The sequence below is a fragment of the Camelus ferus genome, chromosome 4 (assembly GCF_009834535.1).
Source record: "Camelus ferus isolate YT-003-E chromosome 4, BCGSAC_Cfer_1.0, whole genome shotgun sequence".
NCBI classification, from domain to species: domain Eukaryota; kingdom Metazoa; phylum Chordata; class Mammalia; order Artiodactyla; family Camelidae; genus Camelus; species Camelus ferus.
The window spans coordinates 45,347,351-45,367,251 of NC_045699.1; the positions used below are offsets into that span (position 1 = coordinate 45,347,351).

Genomic DNA, 19,901 nt, shown 5'->3' on the forward strand with positions numbered 1-19,901 from the left:
TGTATGAGATCTTTTTTTTTGCCTCTTGATGTAGGCATTTACTGCTGTACATTTCCCTCTTAGAACTGCTTTTTGCTGCATCCCATAAATTTTGGTATGTTGTTTCTCTATTTTCATTTGTTTCAAGACATTTTTTGATTTCCCTTTTGATTTTTTTTCTCTGACCCATTGGTCGTTCAGGAGTGTATTGTGTGTGAATTCCAGTTTTCCTCCTGTTACTAATGTCTAGCTTTATAGCATCGTGGTCAGAAAAGATGCTTGATATGGTTTCAGTTTTCTTAAATTTAAGACGTTTTCTGGCTTAATGTATGATCCATCCAGGAAAACGCTTTTGAGAAGAATATATATTCTGCTATTGTTGCATGGAATGTTCTATATATGTCTGTTTGGTCTATAGTATTGCTCAAGTCAGCTGCTGCTTCGTTGAATTAGCTATCTGTTGTTGAAAGTGTGGTGTTGAAGTCCCCTACTATTATTGTGTTGCTGTTTATTTCTTCCTTCACTTCTGCTTATATTTACTTTATATATTTGGGTGCTCTGATGTTACATGCTCATATGTTTACAGTTTTTATAGCCTTTTGATGGTTTGACCTCTTTATCATTATATAATGACCTTATTTGTTTCTTGTGATAGTTTTTGACTTAAAGTCTGTTTTTGTTTGTATAGCCATACTTCTCTATTTTGGTTGCCATTTGTATGAAATATCTTTTTCCATCCTTTTACTTTCAACCTGTGTGTATCTTTAAAGCTAAAGTGTGTCTCTTGTAGATTGCCTATCTGTGGAATTTTAAAAAATCCATTTAGCCACTCTGTGTCTTTTGATTGGAGAATTTAACACATTTGCATTTAAAGTAATTATTGACAGATAAGGACTTAAAACTGCCATTTTGTTCATTGTCTTCTGACTTTTGTAATTCCTTCTTCCTTTCTTGCTTCCTTTGTGATGTGATGATTTTTTGTAGAAGTATGCTTTGATTCCTTAATCTTTTGTATATGTAATGTTTTTATTTTTATATTATATAAAAATTTATATTGTTTAATATGTTAAAGATATAATTTATTAATACATAATATATAATAATGTAGTAGTTTATATTGTTTAACCAGTAACAAATCATTATAGTTGTAGTTGTTTTTCATACTCTTGTCTTTTAAATTTTATACTAGAGGTAAAAGCGATTTATGCTCCACTATTACAGTATTAGAGTATTCTGAATTTGACTATATACTTACTATTATCAGTGATTTTTATACTTCCATATGTTTTCATGTTGCTGATTAGCATCTTTTTATTTCAACTTGAAGAACTCACTTAAACATTTTTGGTAGGCAGGTCTAGTGGTAGTAAATTACCTCAGTTTTTGTTTGCCTGGGAAAGTCTTTGTCTCTCCTTTTCTGAAGGACAGTTTTGACAAGTGGAGTATTCTTTGTTGACAGGTTTCTCCTTTCTGTGTTTTGAATATATCATCCCACTGTCTCCTGGACTGCAAGGATTCTACTGAGAAATTCCCTGATATCCATAAAGGGGTCCCCTTGTGTGAAAGAAGTCATTTTGCTCTTTGTACTTTCAAAGTTCTCTCTTTGTCATTGACTTTTGATATTTTGATTATAACATATCTTGATGAAGACCTCTATGTATTCAGTCTGTTTTGGATTCTTGGGGCTTCGTGGATCTGGATGTTTGTTTTCCTCCCCAGATTAGGGAAGCTTTCTGTCATTATTTTTTAATATAAGCTTTATGCCCCTTTCTCTTTCTCTGTTCCTTCTGGTACTCCCCTGCCTCATTTCCCTGCTCCCAGCTTTCCCCAGAGTGTTCAGCCATGCTGACCCCCTCAGTGTTCTGAGTGGTGTGATACAGGAATGGACCTGCTGGGTGTGACCCACAAGGCTCGGGAAGCTGAGCCCTTACTTCACTTTAACTCTCCCTCATAGGAGAAATTGCAGGCTAAGAGGGGCTTCTCCCTATGCACTGAGCTATACTGCTTTGGAGGAGGAGTGATGTTGGTGAAGTGAAACTGTTTTTCTTATCCTTTTTAATGCAACTATTTTGGGGTTTTTGCTTGACTTGAGTGCCTGTAAGGTGAACTCCCCTTGGGCCCAGCTGGACACTTGGATCCCCTCAAAGATACTCTCCTCTGTGAATGGTGGTCAAAACTAGTGTTTCTGAGGGGATATGGGGGCTGGAACCTCCTACTTCTCCAGCTTGCTAATGTCGCTCACCAGGCAGAGTTCTAACCAGATCTTTTGTACTCTTCCCAACATCTGCGATGTATAAGATTGCATCTCATAATCTATAAAATTTACATATTCAGTTTATGGGCAAAAAGAATGACTATTGCAGAAAGCTCATTACACTTGGAGAAAACATAAATACTGCAAAATAAGAAATGAGCAAGAGAAATTCCTACGCATAAAAAATAAAAACCTGGGAATTGAGGTGTTTCATCCCTGAAACAATGTTTTGGACTATGATGAGAAATCACCAAATCTCAAAGCAAAAAAACAACTTCACAAAACCATGGCTGGTGTGAGCAGTGAGTCACAGACCCCTAGCATTTCTTGGAAGCAAGTGCTTGCTAAACAGATGGGTCCCTACTGTCTCTTCCATAAATGACAGGTGTCTGGGAATGGCTCAACCCTGAAGAGCAAGTTTTACCTCAAATCTTGGCCTCTGTGGCAATAGCCCCTCAAAGAGACCAAAACCCTAACAAGAATTTGTGAGCCAAAGCATAAACCTCTCTCCTTTCTCACAGGAGGAAAAGCCTTTCCTGGAAGCTCACCAGGCAGAGCATGTTAAGCAGCTCCTGAGGAAGCGGCCCCGGCAGTAAGCACAGTTGTGTTGGTTTTTCCCCACCCCAGTGTTTGCACCAGTATACATGAGCCCTGACAGTGTCAGAGACCCAGAGGTGACTGGAAGGGCACTCTTTGAGATCTCTTGTTTGCTAATAGCAGAAACTCAACTCAAACAGGATTAAAGGGAAAAAGGAAAGTTATGGCTGTACATAATTAAAAAGTCTATAGAGTTTCAGACACAGGTGGATGGGGGCTTAATTGATCCCATGAGAACTCAGTCTCTTTCCCTCCTCTCTCAGCTCTACTTTTATCTGTGTTAGCATCATAGTTAGGTAGGCTTCCTCCCCATGCTGGCCCCCAGAACCTCTAAGCTTATACCCTCCTGGTTTAAGCTCACAGAAAAGAGAATTTTTCTTTCTAATAATTCAAACAAAAGTCTCACGATTGTGTTTCATTGGATCACATTGGACCACATGCCATCCCAGAACCAGTTACTATGGTTATTGGAGTAAACTGATGGTTAGACCTGGGTCACATGTTCACCACCAGAACTAGGAAGTGGTTCCGCCTCACTGAACCACCAAGACTGGTGGTGGGGAAGAGTAGATTCCCTGAGAAAAACTGAGGTGCTGTCACCACTAAAAGAGGACAGAGCTCTGGCTAGGCAAAAATACCTGGTTTTCAGTGATCGTTCTGGTCACCCTACCCCTGCCACTATGTACAAGGGGATAATCCCCAGAAAAAGGACATGTCTAATCAAGGTCATATGGTGGCAAGGCTAGCTCCTTGGTTGGAACTACGTTTGACTACATATAGCAGAAAATGCACAATAATCCTGGTGCAAATAAAAGAGAGATTTCTTTCTCATGTAAAAGAATCCTGGAGGCAGGCAGTCTGTACTAACCGCAGACTACCTACCATGGCTGTTAACCCATTATCTGTCTTTCTACTCCAGTAACTTAGTCGTTTCCATCATGAAGGCTGTCCAAGGTCCCAGATAGATACTGGGGCTCCAGCCTGGACCAGCCGCCATGACTGCCTTCAGATGGCAGGTGGGAGAAGAGAATGAGGGTAAAAGGGACCCTCCCAGCTGTGTCACTTCCATCTGACCAGCCTTTCCCAGGTCCCACACCACGACCTCTGTCACACCTAAGTGGCATGTTTAGTCTTGGTCACTGTTAGATGTGAGACAGGACAGGAACTATAGCCTTTTATTTGGTGAATTGCTGTACTGAATTAAACTGAGTCTCTGCTCTTAAGAACAAGGGGAGTATGAAAACTGTGGAATCTATCAGTGCTGTTTTTCTTCACTAAACTCTAAGATGAAGAAGGAGATATGATGTTATTTTCAGGAGAATCAAGCCTTTGTTTACCAACCACAACCTGTCTTCTCTTGGTGTTTATCCATTCAGAGAGAGAAAAAACTCTTGGTTCCAAACCAAGATATATGAGTGGGACCCCTGCTTTCAGTTCCCGAGCAGAATGATTGGAACCACTGTGTTGGCTTTCATCTGCCTTTACCTTGTAAGTAGATCTAAGCAAATCCTTTTCTACTTTATAGATGGGATGGGGTGGGGCTGGGATAGTAGTTGTTCTGTAAAAGCTGGGTCAAAATTGAGTATCTGTAAATCAAAGAAGTACAGTTCTTTGACTCCACCATTTTGATTTCAAGGACACTTTTACCCACGTGGTGTATATTATTCATAAATATAATCAAATTATTTATGGAGACTTCCAGTTGCCACTTCCATATGTAAAGAGCTTGCAAGCTGCCACACCATATTAACAACAAGTAAAAATCTGAACAGGCTGAAGAATCAACAACTCTTTTTGGATCCCTAAGAGAAGTGAGGTCATGTAGCAAACCTTTGCCCCTAAAATTAGAGAGATGGACAGGATCATGACAGAATGGAGCAGAAACCTCATGGGAACCAGTGCTGAGGTAGGAAAATCTGAACCATAATCAATGCCATCAATCAGTTGGGTATTTTGGACATCCATAGAGTACTTCACCAACAATAGCAGAATACACAGTCTTCTCAAGAGTATCCAAAATAAACTGTATCCTGAAACATAAAGCACACTTTAATAAATTTAAAAAATTAGAAAGCATACAATGTCTGCTCTCAGACCACAGTGGAATTAAACTAGAAATAAGTAACAGAAAGATAGTTGGAAAATCCCCAAACAGTAGATATTAAACAGCACGCTTCTAAGTAATATATGGGCCAAAAAAAAATCTTAAGGGAAATTAAAAATAACTTGAACAAATGAAAATACAACTTACCAAAATTTGTGGGAGGCACCGTGCCTAGAGGGAAATTTATAGAATTGAGCATATCTATTAGAAATGAAGAAAGATCTAAAATTAATTATTATCTAAACTTACACCTTAGGAAACTGGAAGGAAAAAGAGAACAAATTAAATCCAAAGTAAGCAAAAGAATAGATGTAATAAATATTAGAGCAGAAACCTATGAAATTGAAAACAAAACCAGTAAAGCACAGAATCCAAACATTTCATATGGTCAGAGTTATCTGGGGTAAAATGTGTGAGTCAAAAGCAGAGTCAAAATGGAGAGATAAAAGTGGCCAAGTTGTCTTTTGCACATTTTAAATGTACTAGGGTGATACCTGTATAAACTAATCCTGTGATCAAGTTTTAAGTGAACGTATTAGGTTATGATGACCTAAACTCCCAAAGTTCAGTGACAATACCATATATATTTTTGTCCCAGTAACAATGTTGAGTGGCTGTTCAGGTTTGGGAGGCAGCAGTCTTCCATGTGTTATTCTGTAACTAGTTTCTTTCATCCTGCACCTTCATCATCCCTGAGAACCCTCACCACCTGCATTCAGTCAGCAGAAGGGGAAAGCGTGTGGAGAAATGCACATGGGAGGTTTTCAAAGGCCATGTGGACCCAGAACACATTCCTTCCACTCTTCCCATTGGCAAGAATGTTGTCATGTGGCCACATCTAACTCAGAGGAGGCTGGGAAGTGTAGTCCAGCCTCGTGCCCAAAGAAGGGAGAATGGATTTTAATGTGTCCATTAAACTAACTAGAGTCCTCTGCAGCAGTGAGTCACTCAACTGGCATTACTGTGTTTCTTAAATCATTATTGGTTGTCTACTCTATGCCAAGAACTTTGCTAAGACCTGGAAGAGAAGAGAGAACTGAGTCAGCAGAGTCTTGGCCTAGGAGTAGCCCAGGGTCTAAGAGATAAGATATGGTATGAAGAACTGCTGTCTAAAGAGAGAAAAGGAAAGGTAATGGTGCTCTGGAAATTTAAGTGAATTACTCTGGATCAAGAAGATACCTGAAGATGGGTGTATTTGAGCTCCACTTCAGAGATTAGCAAGGTTTGGTTGATGTAGTAAAATGGCCTCAGGAACTCTAGACGCAATGGCGTGATGATGGGGGCATGATGGCAGGATGATGGGGGGTTAGGAGGGGAGCAAGCATGACATGCATACAGAGACCAGGACCTTCTTCAGTTTGGTCATTGCCAAGATGCAAGAAGGGCAACAGTGAGAAATGTGGCTGGAATTGTCCCCAAGGTCACCCCTCATTCAGAGTTAGGCATACATTTCACTCAGATTTAGTTACTGTTTGAAGACTTCCTTGAGCCCTTGTGGGGCCTTGTCTTGTATGCTGTTATGTGAAGGACAGATTTTAGGGTGACTCCTGTCTCCAAAGAAGTCACAATCCCATTCATCTCAGGATAGCAAGTGTCCAGAGTCTATTTCAGATGAGTTTTGAGCTGCAAAGAGTTTTGACCTTGAAATCAAAGAGAAACCCATATGTTATTCATATACTGAGCTAGACTCCGGTGAGACCTTGAAACATTTTCTCTGCGTCCCCAGTTCATTGTCATTGAGTTCTGCATATTTGTGTGTGTGAGAGATGAGCTGGACGTGTTTGAAGGTGAATTGGAGAACTACGTTGCCTCTGTGAACCAGACGGGGACCCTGACCCCAGTCCTTCTGCAAGTGAAAGAGCTGATTAGCGTCATCAAAGGTAAAACCAGCCTGCCACCTTTGTTCCTGCACCTGTGTGGGAAACAGAGCGGGACTTGTGACTGATGGCATGTGCACACCTATAGTAAGCATTGCTGCCAGTCTTGGTATGACATGCATTACAATTGTTCTATGCCTCCCTGGGTTGATTGGAAAGAAAAAGGGATCAGAACACAGGCTGTTTTGTTAAAACCTCTTTGGGGCTGAATCGAACATGCCTTGATAGAGTTTTCTCATCTTAAATAGCCTATTTTGCTTGATGCCAGTGGAAACAACTAAGGTTATCATATCTTTTACTTTATAAAAGATAAAACAGTAAGTCTTGACTTTTTGTGATTGTATGAAAAGTTTATTTACATCATTCAAATTTAGTTTCTGCTTAGTTCAGGCTGCTATATAACAAATTACATAGACCGTGTGGTGTGAACAGCAAACATTTACTTCTCACAGTTCTGGAAGCTGGGAAGTTGAAGATGCTGGCAGATCTGGTATCTGGGGAGGGCCTGCTTCCTGACTTGCAGGTGGTCACCTTCTCTTTGTATCCTTGGAGTGCTGGAGAACAGGGAGGGGATGCAGGCTCTCTCCTGTCTCTTCTCATCAGGGCACTAATCCCATTGTGAGGGCTCCACCCTCCTCATCTAATTACCTCCCAAAGGCTCCACCACTAAATATCGTCACATTAGGGATTAGGGTTTTAATACCTGAACTTTCTGGTGGGCTGGACAGAGGGCCAGGGGGGTACACACATTCTGTCTGTAGCAGTCGCTTTACCTTAAAATAGCAGCTTTCTTTGAAAATGATATATTCCAATTACATGTTCACTGTCCATGAAGGGAGGAAAGTTCTTCACTGTTCCCTGCAGAGAAAGGGCCTGCACAAGATGCTAGGATAAATTCTGTCATTGGACGAGTTAGGTCCCTTCTCTATGCCTCAGTTTTCTCATCATTAAAATGGGGCTTGGATAAGGGTACCAAGTGGCTTCCAAAAGCCTTTGTAGCTCTGCCCTTTGATGGCTATAAATTACCAGATGTTTTTTAAGCCATGAAACAGGTGATGCAGATAATATATTTCACTTAAGACTCACAGGCAAGTAAAATCAAAGCCAGAGGGGAATAGATCTACCATGAATTATTTGACGAAGAGTTTCTTACGAGTACGTGGCATGGAAGGTAACCTTTTGGGTGAACACTAAGGCGGATACTGCTTCTTCCGTATTGCCATACTTTATTGTTGCCCTTGAATGTTTTTATTCATCTTTACTGTAGATTTATGTTCAGCCTGATGAGTCCCTTACTATGATACTCAGCGAGCATATTCTAGTATTTAATTTAATAATCCTCATTTTAAGTCATACTTTTGACAATTCACATTTCTACACCTCTTCTGGGAAACTTTTTAACACCAACCTCAGTTACTTGGTCTAGGGGGATTGTAGTGACTATTAACCATATTCACCTATTTTTTATCTCCTCTTTGTTGTATTTCTCACATGTTTAGACACTTTAAGAATTGAAACATAACATTTCCACTTTGTCTCCATCTCTTCCAGCTTTGAACAGCTACCCTCTTGCCAAGAGAGACTCTTAGGCTGAACATGCTTCACCTTTGGGATGATAAAGGCATTAAATTAAAGGCGTACAGTTGGGTTCTTGCTGCTGGCCTAAGCAAGTCTGCACTCACTCTTGTTGTGGCCAGACTTCTCCCATCCTTTCCTCCCAAGGATGTCTCCCCGGCATCCCCAGGGGTGAGACTTATGGCGCTTTACCTGCATCCTTTGTGCTGGTGAAGGTTTGGGGTACAGCAATTGCCTAGTCCTGTTGATGCTGGGATAAAGACATATTTAAAACTTGAAAGGAATGGAAATCAGCTTTCTTTTCCCTTCTTTCAAAAACACCTTAATGAAGATGTAACTCACATATCATACAATTCACCCATTTAAAGTGTACAGTTCAGTGGGTTTTTTAATATATTCTCTAGTGGTGCAACTATCACCACAATCAAATCTAGAACATTTTCATCACCCTAAAAAGAAATCATGACCATTTTCAGTCACTCCCCATTTCTCCTCAACTCTCCCAGCCCTAGATACCCACGATTTTCTGGCTGTATGGATTTGCCTATTCTGGACATTTTATATAAATGGAATCAGACAATATGTGGCATTTTTTGATTGGCTTCTTTCACATAGAAAGATGTTTATAAGGTTAATTATGTTATTGCATGTCTCTGAACTTCATTCTTTTTCATTGCGGAATTTTATTTTGTAATAGGAATATACAACATTGTATTTATCCATTTATCTGTTAATGCAATTTTGGGTTGTTGCAACTTTGGGTTGTTTCAACTTTGGATTAATATGAATAATACTGCTATGAACAGTCATCTATAAGTTTTTCATATATTTATATATCTTCAGTATATACCTAGGAGTGGAATTCTGGATCACATGGTACCTTTGTTTAACTTTTGGGAGGATTTGCCAGACTATTTTCAAAGGTAGATGCATTACTGTGTATTCTCATCAGCAATGTATGAGGGGTCCAATTTCTCCATATCTTCACCCACATTTGTTAGTATCTGCCTTTTCTATTGCAGCTATCTAGTAACTGTGAAGTAGTATCTCATTGTGGTTTTGATTTTCATTTTCCTGATGGCTAATGATGTTGAGCATCTTTTCATGTACTTATTGACCATTGTACATCTTCTTTGAGTAATCTCTATTTAAATTCTTTGTCCATTTTTAAATTGGGTTATTTGTCTATTTGTTATTGAGCTGTGAGGGTTCTTCATATATTCTATATACAAATCCTTTATAAGAGATATAATTCACAAGTATTTCTTTCTGTGGGTTGCCTTTTCACTTTTTTGATGATGTCCTTTGAAATACAAATATTTTTATTTCGAATGAAGTCTAATATATCTTTTTTTTCTGTTATCACTTGTGCATAGCTAAGGAACCAGTGCCTAACCCAAGGTCACAAAAATGTACTCTCATATTTTCTTCTGAGACTTTTTTTTTTTTTATCATTTAGCTGTTACATTTAAGCCTATGATCCATTTTGAGTTAATTTTTTGTATATGGTGTGAGGTAAGGGTCTAACTTCATTGTTTTGCATGTGAATATCAGACCCCCCCCCCAGTACCATTTGTTGAAAGGCAGATTCCTTCCCCTTTAAATTGGCTTGTCAGTCTTGTTGAAAATACATTAACAATGAGGGTTTACTTCTGGATTCTCAATTTATTCCATTGATCTACTTGTCTGTCTTTATGGCAGTACCATTCTGTCTTCATTACTGTAGCTTTACAGTAAGATTGAAATCAAGAAATGTTAAGTCCTGCAATTTTGTTCTTCTTTTTCAAGATGGTATAGCCTGTTCTGGGTCCCTTCATTTTTATATGAATTTTAGGATTAACTTGTGCAGTTATGCAAAAATTGCATTGGAATTTTGATAGAAGTTGGGTTGAATCTGTAGATCTATTTAGGGAATATTGCCATGTTCACAAAGAACATCCAATATATGAAAGTGGTGTGTTTTTTCCCATTAATTTAGGTCTTCTTCAGTTTCTTTCAACAATCTTATAGTTTTCAGTGTACAAGTTGTATACTTCTACTAAATTTATCTTTAAGTATTTTACTCTTTGTGATACTATTGCAGATGCAATTGTTTCTTACTTCGTTTTCAGATTACTCATTCCTAGTGTACAGAAATACAGTTGATTTTTATATATTGGTCTTGTGCCTTGCAAACTTGCTGAACTTGTTTATTAATTAGTTTTATTTTTGTTTGTTTGTTTATTTGTTTATTCCCTAGGATTTTCTATACATAAGACCATGTCATTGGTGAATAGAGATAGTTTTATTTCTTCCTTTGCAGTCTGATTACATTTTTCCTGCCTAATTGCCCTGGCTAGACCCTCCAGTACAATGTTGGATAGAATTGGTGAGAGCAGACATTGATTTTCTTGTTCTTGAACTTAGGGGGAAGCAGTCAGTTTTTCACCAATTAGGTATGATGTGAGCTATGGGGTTTTTCAGATGCTTTTTCTCAGATTGAGGAAGTTCCCGTCTATTTCTATTTTATGGAGTGTTTTTAATTATAACAAGGTGTTGGATTCTCTCAAATGCTTTTTCTGCACCTGTTGAGAATCAGCTCGTACAAAAGCTTTTACTTCCTTCCCTCTTTCTCCATCCCTCTCTCACGAGCACACAGAATCACTTGGAAAGCAAATTAGATACGAGATGTTAAAAACATACTGAAAGATGGACAAATGAATAGTTGAGACCTCTGATTCCAGTTACTCTGGCACATGATGGCTCTTTACTGGAGACGGGTAACCCCACCCCAGAAGGGGTGATTAGAAGTTCAAGTATTAATGATGTTTTACAAGGATGGAGGCTCCCTGCAATGTGTACACTCTGTAATTACCTTCTGTGGATTGAAAATACTAATACCAAAGGAAAAAATTATAAATATGCAGGAAATAAAGGATATGAAGGTTGTGTGACTAAAATGAAACAGCCATATAAGCAAAACTTTACTTACACAAAAGTTGTGTTAAAGGAAGTACAATCGACTTTGTCCAGACCTTTCTGTTGTGAGTTTCTGCATTTTAAAAATAGTTTCTGGTGCATCTTTTGAAGCTTCTCAAATCACCTTTTCTGTTCCAGGAGTCTGGGTGGTGACCATTTTGCCCGCCTCTCTCACGTGTGTGAGCTATCTGTTTCACATCTTGGCATGTTACAGGTAAGGGGGTTCTGGGAGTCATTTGTGTGTCTTCAGCCAGGAAAGCAGCTGACAGTCTTTTCTCAGAATTCCCAAGCAGTGCTCTCAGAGCCCAAACTGGGAACAGCAGTATATACAGGGTCCAGGGACAACCACATTAAATTAGTAGTAAAAAACAAAAACAGACAACAAAAAACTATTGATTTGCGCTTCCACTGTAAGCTTGACATTGTGATTAGTTTGGTTTTCATCGCAACCCTAAGGGGTACTTTTGTCTCCATGTTTACTGCTAAAGAGGCGAGACTCAACAAATCACTTTACCCAAGCTATTAGCAGCTGATTATATCGTCTGACCCCTTCTGACCTTGTCATTTCTCATACACTTCAGAGTCTCTTTGGGTGTCAGACCCGCCTTGCTCTCCAGGACTAATCACACCAGGCTCCCAGCAGGTGAATCTGGCTCCAGGGGACATCACAGGAGATTGGGTCAAGGGAACCGGGTGCATCAGTCTCTAGAGCAGCAGTGCGGGAGGAGGGGATGGGCTTCAGTATGTAGCCCACATTTGCATGCAGATAGAAGTTGAATTTTCAGTATCTGTTCCTCCCTTTTCTCTCCATCTCTCTCTGCTATTGTCTCTGCCTGTCTCTCTGTCTCAGTCTCTAATTCTCACTCATGGGAAGCCCATGGCTGGTTCCCACCCCTCCATATCCTAACCCTGCCTTTACATCCTCCCCTTCTGACTGCCCAAAGGGTAGGTCTCGTGCAGATGGCATCCATGAGAAGACTCTCCTGGCACAAAGAGGGCCCAGCTCTCCATCCCATCCCAGCCCTGCCTTGCTCCCTCTCTCTGCTTTCTTCTCCCTGGACTCTGTGGGTGGACTGGACACAGCTGCCTCCCCCGTCCCCACCTGATGGAGGGATTTGTCTGCTCCTTCCTTCATTAGCCTACAAGCGGCTGGGAGATTCTCACTGAGGCATTTGACCTGCGGTGACGCAGAGCTGGCTGCATGGATGTGGGTGGAGGACAGCTGAGGGCACAGGGGTGAGAGGGCACCTGTGGTGGACTGGCCTCATTTCTGTCCAGGATGGCCCTTCCCTGTTACACCTGTCACCCAGGAGTGATGATCCCTGCCCTGCTCCTTTACAGGACCATGGGGCAGAGGAAATAGTGGATGAGGAAGCACCCTGCAAACTGGACAGCACCAGCACTGTGCCAGTGTTGTTATTTTTCTTAGAATTATTTCAGACTATACGCAAGCTCTTCTTTAAAAAAAAAAGGTAAAAACATGTTAGTGTAAAGTAAGTCTTCCTCCCATTCAGACTCTAAGCCAGGAGCTAAACATTATTATTCAGTTTCTGTGCCTCCTTCCAGAAATTTTCCCTGCACCATGCAAATGTGTCTGTGTGTTTATATTCCTGGTAACACTCTCTACTCTGGTGCTGCCAAACAGAAGCACAATGAAAACCACAAATGCAATTTTGTATTTTCTAATAGCCTACTATTAAAAAACTAAGGGGGAAGTGAAAATCATTTAATAATATATTTTGTTTAACCCAACATAATAGAAATACCATCATTTCATCATGAAATAACTATACAAACTAACAATGAGATATTCACATTCTTTACTTCATACTAAGTTTTCGCAATTCAGTGTTCATGAAATGCAAAACAACCTGGAAATTGCTATAGGTAGGATGTTAAGGAAAAAGGACACAGATGTGAATGTGGACTGTGAACGAAACTATGCCAACCTAATCTGTAGGCAAAGGGCCAGGCCAAGACGGGCATGTGGAAAAGCATGCAGTGATTTCCTGGGGTGCCAGGATTGTGAGGGGTCATGGCCCCTTTTTCATTTCCCTTTACGTTGTTACAAGGTAGGCACTATCATTAAAAATGGTTTTCTGTTTTTACCTGTTTTATAATATTATTACATGAAACAATAGATATTCATTGTAGAAAAAATAAGAAAATAGAACAAATTAAAGAAGATAAAAGCTACATACACAGTCTCAATTATCACATTTAGTCACCATTGAGATTAGGTAGCTATATGTTATTTTTACAAAATGTTTTGGATTTGATTTTTAAATCTTCAGGGAAATGCTAATCAAAGCCACAGTGAGATATCACCTCATATCTGTCAGAATGGCCATCATCAAAAAGACAAGAAATAAGTGTGGGCGAGGATGTGGAGAAAAAGGAACCCTCATACACTGTTGGTGGGAATGTAAATTGGTGCAGCCACTGTGGAAAATTAGTGTAGAAGTTCCTCAAAAAATTAAAAATAGAACTACCATATGATCCAGCAATTCCACTTCTGGGCATTTATCCAAAGAAAACGAAAACACTAATTCAAAAAGTATATGCACCTCAGTGTTCTTTACAGCATTATTCACAATAGCCAAGCTATGGAAGCAACCTAAGTGTCCATGGATGGATGAATGGATAAAGATGATGTGTGTGTGTGTGTGTGTGTGTGTGTGTGTGTGTGTGTGTGTAAAAAGGAATACCATTCAGCCGTAGAAAAGAATTAAGTCTTGTCATTTGTGAAGACATGGACCAGGACTTAAAGGTGTTATGCTAAGTGAAATGTCAGATGGAGAAGGACAAATACTGCATGATTTCATTCATATGTGGAATCTAAACAAAAGAAAACAAAACAAAAACAAAACCCATAGATACAAAGAACAGATTGATGGTAGCCAGAGGCATGGCCTGGATGACATGGGCGAAGGGGTCAAAATGTACAAACTTTCAGTTATAAAATAAGTAATGGGGTCCTGGGGCTATAATGTACAGCATGGTGACTATTGTTAAAAAATGGTGTGTTGTATATTTTACAGTTCTAAGAGAATAGATTCAAAGTTCTCATCACAAGAAAAAAAAATGTTTATAACTGAGGTGACAGATGTTAACAAGACTTATTGTGATCATTTCACAATATATACAAATATCAAATTATTATATTGTATGCCTGAAATAATCATGTTGTATGTCAATTACATCTCAATTTTTTAAAAAGTGTTAAAGTATTTTTAAGGCTAGTTAGCCCCATGCCATAAGCTGTGACCAGTACGGGGACTGAGCCATCTCCCTGCACGGGCCTCTCTGTTTACATCTTCTTATGAGCTCTGGTCATGGGTGTTACTGATCTCCCTCTTCTTCTCTAGAAAGCATATCAAGAGGTTGTGGGCAGGAGATAAACACTTTCTCCCTTTGAAATTCCATAATCCGTCCTCGTCGGAGAGTGTGGTAAGTCTGCAGAGGCCTCTCTCTCCCTGCTCCGAGGCCAAAGCCTGCTGTCCTACGCCTCAAACAGGGGCAGTGTGCTGGGGGAGGAAGGGCCCTGGGCTGGGAGTCCAGAGTCCCCAGTTCTAGTATGTTCTGCTGCTAAGTGACTCGGGATCAACACTGTCCCTATTTAGTCCTCGGTTTTCTCATCTGTAAAATGAGGACAATCATGACGCCTGCCTTCGTGGGTTGGTGGGTGACCCTCAAATGAGACACGGAGGCTGGACTCGTGCATTAGAGGTAATCAGGGTTTCTCCCCTCTGAGACCCTTTTTTCTTTTTAAATCTCAGGTGGCCATTGCGCGGTACTCTGGCTGGCAGATAGCCTATATTCTGTGGGGTGAGTGTCACCACTCAGTTCAGCACACGTTCCCTGGGTGCTGCGGAGAGCCGGGGAGAGCCGGCTGTGGGTAGGGAGAAGCCAGGCGGGGCAGAAGCAGCCCCAGCTCTTCCTCGAGGGCCCTCTGGGAAGGAGCAAGAAACACAGCTCCTGTAGGTCCTCGTCACCATCTGTCCTGGGCCCATGGGGCGAATGTGCTAAGGGTGGTGTTGACCCAGAGGAGGAGGTGACTGTCCAGACCCAGGACAGGGAGTGAAGACAGGAGCTGGCATTTGAACTGCACCTGGCAGGGTGAGCCGAAGGTCAGCAGCCATGCCAGACAGAAGAAACAGCATAAGCAAAAGTGCCAGTACCTACGGTGGGAGGAGGCTAGAGGGGGGATGGCAGGGATGGACATGTGTGACCACTGGCTCCCTTGGCCCACAGGCTACCTCATCATCCACGTGATGCAGAGCCTGTGTGGCTTGGTGATCATGTACAGCCTGGTGCTGCCTGTCATCCACAATCAGGCCCTGAAGATGCTCCGAGGACTGGGCATCGGGACGTGAGTTGTAGGCGGGCTTCCTGTCAGTGCCTGGGGCCTGGGAGATGGTAGGCCCTCGCAGCCGCTGTTTGAGATGCCCCTCCCTTGCTGGGCTCTCACCAATCCCAGGACCCATGCTCTCAGCTCTGGCCCAAGGATGGGCCAAAATAGCAACTCACTCTGCTGGGAACCTTACAGTTTACAGAATGTTTCCACTCTCACTGTTCAATGGTGTCCTCACGATTGTGTCTGTGGGAGATACATGGATGTCCATTAATAGCTGGGAAGACTGAGGTTCAGGGAGGCGGAGAGGAAGGACAGTACAGTGGAAGGAGAGAGGGAATCTGAGCTTAGGTTTTAGATCAGCTGTGTGACTTGTGAGTTGCCTCTCTGAGCCTCAGTTTAGCCATATGGAAAGTAAAAGTGAATGCTAACACTGTCGAGAATTCACTATCGTAAGGACCCTCTGAGGTTGAGACTTATCTTAGCTCCTTTTTTTCAGATGAGGAAACAGAGGCACAGAAAGGCTGAGCAATTATGTCCAAGGAGGAGAGGAGGCAGGATTGGGAGCTGGGGCATCTGAAACCAAAGCCTCATTTCACCACAACCCCCGATAGGGGACGCAGACACAGGGTGTGGTGCTCTCTGGGGACCTCCCTGCTCTGAGCTACTTGGATCCAAACTCACCTAGAGCCTCCTATGAGTCTAGGGGCAGCACCTGCCCTGTCCGGTTTCCCGTGGCCTTCATGAGCTCTTCTAAAAACCCCGTTCCGTTCTTTGATTCCCATGCCGTTAAACCACTCATCCCAGCTGCCACTTCTCAGCAAAAGGACATAATTAAACACTGGAGTTCTGGTCTGGAGCCAGAAGACCTGACAATGCAGCTTTGAGAAAGTCATCTCCCCTTTCTGAGCCTCAGTTTTCTCATCTGCACAGTGGGCATGAACATGCTCTGTAGGCACAAAGGGAAGAGCTCATGCTACTGTTGTCCGGAGGTCAGCCAGCATCTGTCTCCTCTCTGTCACTGGGCATTCAAGAAGGCTTGGGAAGAGTGGACAAGGCCACCTCAGGATGATCTCACTCTGTGTTTCAGCCTCACCATATCCATCGTCTTGGGTCTCATGATCCTGCAGGTATGGATTGCCGCCAAATTCTTCTTGCAGCCAAAGATGGGAACAGCTGACAAGCAGAAGCCCCTGGCTCTCAACAATAGGTGAGGGCACAGAGGGGAGTAGGGCACTGCAGGGCTTCAGCCTCAAGCCGTCTCTTTCCTTCCTCTTCACCTTTGACAGGTTCCTGGGTGGACTCTGCACTTTCTGAGACATGAGGGGCAGTGGTTCAGGACTGAGCTCTGGGGCCAAACTGCCTGGGACTGCATCCTGGCTCCTCCCCTTATGAACTGTGTGACCTCGTGTGACCTCACTCAACGTCTATGAACCTCTGCTTTCTCATTTTACAAATAAGTGTACATATCTCAGAGAAGTGTTCTGAGAGGAAAGGTATTAAGATATGAACTTAGAACAGTCATACCTGGCCCATGGTCATCCTTTCTAGTTCAGTCATTGAAGGACATTCACTGATAGAGGAGACGACACGGGCGCTGAGGGTAAAGAGGTGCCCCACACCGTCTGGTCCTCGGGGGCTGACAGACATATAGGGCCCATAGAGTCCAGCAGGTGTGAAAGCATTACAAGAGAAACTTGAGTAAGGAAGGAGAGGCAGGGGTAGGGGAGAGGAAGAGTGTTCATTCAGCTGCAGGGGGGCTGTCCGAGCTGAGGTCGGCAGGATGGTAGGATTCCTACAAGCAGCAGTGAGGCGACAGCATGGCTGCAGCTCCTGCTGCACAGATGCAGGGAGGAAGCCATGAAAAGGCAGGTCATGTTGGGAGAAGAGTGAAAATCCAATACAGTAGCATGCAGTGGCCTTAGATGGTGAGGGATGGGGTGGGGACACAGTGTGACAGTGCCAGAAAGGCCTGTTACAGAGGGCCCAGAAATTCAGTATGCAGAGTTTGGGCTTTATCCTATCACCAGTGGAGGACCACGTGATCAGGTGGTTATTTGGGAAATTTCACCTGCAGGACTTGGAGTAGTTCTAACTGGGGGCAGGTCACTGTGCAACAGGCAGTGGGGAAGCCACACTTCTGCTGTAACCTCGAACCCAGCTGTAGCCACATGAGGTTTTTTCTTTCTTTTTTTTTTTGAAAAATGAATTAAGAATTTATTTTAAACTTAATTAATATTATCTGAAATTTGCTACATACATACAAAAAACTAATAGTCAAGAACACAAGAAAGAAGCAGTTTAAAGTGAACTATTTTACATAGTTCTAGTTTGTTTAGGCAGAAAAACATCAATTTTGCTTCTCTTTGGGTTTATCTATTCTGGATATTCTTTTTTTTAATTTACATGTATGTATTGTTCTTTGTTTCTAAGAACAGCTTAGAGCTTTAGCATTTTATTTTTTTAACTTTTTTTATTAAGTTATAGTCATTTTACAATGTTGTGTCAAATTCCAGTGTAGAGCACAATTTTTCAGTTATACATGAACATACATATATTCATTGTCACATTCTCTTTCACTGTGAGCCACCACAAGAGCCTGCATATATTTTCCTGTGCTACACAGTACAATCTGGTTTATCCATTGTACATTTTGAAATCCCAGTCTGTCCCTTCCCACCCCTCTAGAGCTTTAGCTTTTTAAACTTACATAGTTATCAAAGGAATAAAGCCAACCACAAAATAAGAATCAACAGAATGCAGTAATCCAATCATAAAGGACAGTCAAATGTGCTTACACAAATTCAAGACACATGAGGTTTCTTATCATACAGGAAACCTCAAAACCACAGGGTCCTGTGAAACTTTGCAGTGCCCCCTGACATTCAGCCTGCACTGGGCTCAGTGCCCTCCACGCTATTTCTCAGCCAGTCCTCACTCCAGCTGTTAAGTGGGGACAGTCAGCTCCTGCTCACAGCAAGAGTTTACACAGCTAGGAGATGGGAGGTGTAGGACTCGACCACAGGTCAGCAGGGGCCCTGAGCCCACCTGCCTAGCCACCCTCTCTCTCACTGAAACGTGCCGCCCCTCCACCTGCTTCCATTTGCAGGAGAGCATTCCACAACTTCAACTATTTTCTGTTCTTCTACAACGTGCTGCTGGGCCTGGGCGCCTGCCTCTCCAGACTTCTCATCAGCTGCATCCTGGGCACATGGCTGATTGCTCGCATCGACAGGACCATCCTGCAGAGTGGCTATGAGGGAGCAGACATGGGTACGTGGCTCCGCACCTGGGGAGCGCTGGGCTTGCGCCTTTGCAGAAGCTGCCTGGACACTGGGTCCCAGAGGCCTGGCGATCATACTCTTCTTTTATGCTTAGAGCTTATCTTCCCAAGAAGACTATCTTAAAGATGAGTAGAAAAAGAAAAAAGAAAAAAAAAAGATTCAGCCCCATGGCCACAGGGAATTCAGGCTGCTAAATACCTGCATGTTTGACAGGCCTTTGAGGTAAAATGAGGGACAGTAAGAAATAGCAGAGTTCTGTTTGAACAGTTAGAAGGCAGTTTATGAACGCATGCCTCTGAAAATTTCAAGAAAGAACATCTTTCACAATTACTGGTGGTATTAGCTGGACACGAACTTAGTTAAGAAAATAGTCTGTTTTGTTGAAATGCTCCAAAATCAAAGCTGTTTCTGTGGAGCAAAAATTGGCTTTGTTCTATTTCTGACCCATGTCGGTTAATTGCCTCATTCATTCGATAGAGGCTGATGGCTTCTCCGTATAAGCCACAGAGGCTTCTAGACCCTGTGAGCTTCAAATGCCCATAAAATGGATGGTAGGGTGTGACCCTTCCAGCTCTTTATGCTTCACTTTCTAGATTCTCAGCAAAAACCCTGGCACTATTTGGGAACAAAGTAACACTGCAGTTTTGTCAGAAAAAGCATAAGCTGGGCCATCCTGGGACGTACTGCATGGCTTGACTTGCCCTCTGGATTTCAGGGTTCAGTGCATGGATTGGCATGCTCTACGTGGATCATTATCACACCAACCCCGTGCTCGTCAGCTTTTGTCACATCCTGATCACAGGCCACAGGGAGAGGAGGCTGCAGCAGGCCATCAAATGCTGGTACCTAAATCAGTCAGCAGGTAAGTCTCCTGTTTGAACCTACACTGGGGTCGGACACCAGGAAACAAGTATCTGAG

At 42.1% G+C, this 19,901-nt stretch overlaps 1 protein-coding gene across 5 annotated transcripts in view; it reads left to right on the forward strand.

Moving 5' to 3' along the window:
* LOC116663192 (stimulated by retinoic acid gene 6 protein-like) overlaps positions 1-19,901 on the forward strand; it is a 44,484-nt gene that overhangs the window by 19,397 nt on the left and 5,186 nt on the right. For 2 of the 5 annotated variants that reach the window (XM_032478030.1, XM_032478028.1), the window contains 10 exons: positions 2,755-2,825; positions 4,207-4,318; positions 6,661-6,814; positions 11,483-11,558; positions 14,713-14,794; positions 15,124-15,172; positions 15,599-15,716; positions 16,789-16,908; positions 18,808-18,971; positions 19,698-19,844. In XM_032478030.1, the coding sequence (XP_032333921.1) occupies positions 2,755-2,825; positions 4,207-4,318; positions 6,661-6,814; positions 11,483-11,558; positions 14,713-14,794; positions 15,124-15,172; positions 15,599-15,716; positions 16,789-16,908; positions 18,808-18,971; positions 19,698-19,844 (1,093 nt within the window). Of the gene's footprint in view, positions 1-2,754; positions 2,826-4,206; positions 4,319-6,660; positions 6,815-11,482; positions 11,559-14,712; positions 14,795-15,123; positions 15,173-15,598; positions 15,717-16,788; positions 16,909-18,807; positions 18,972-19,697; positions 19,845-19,901 lie in introns of those variants that run through there. The other 3 variants (XR_004319326.1, XR_004319325.1, XM_032478029.1) reach the window with 3 other exon arrangements.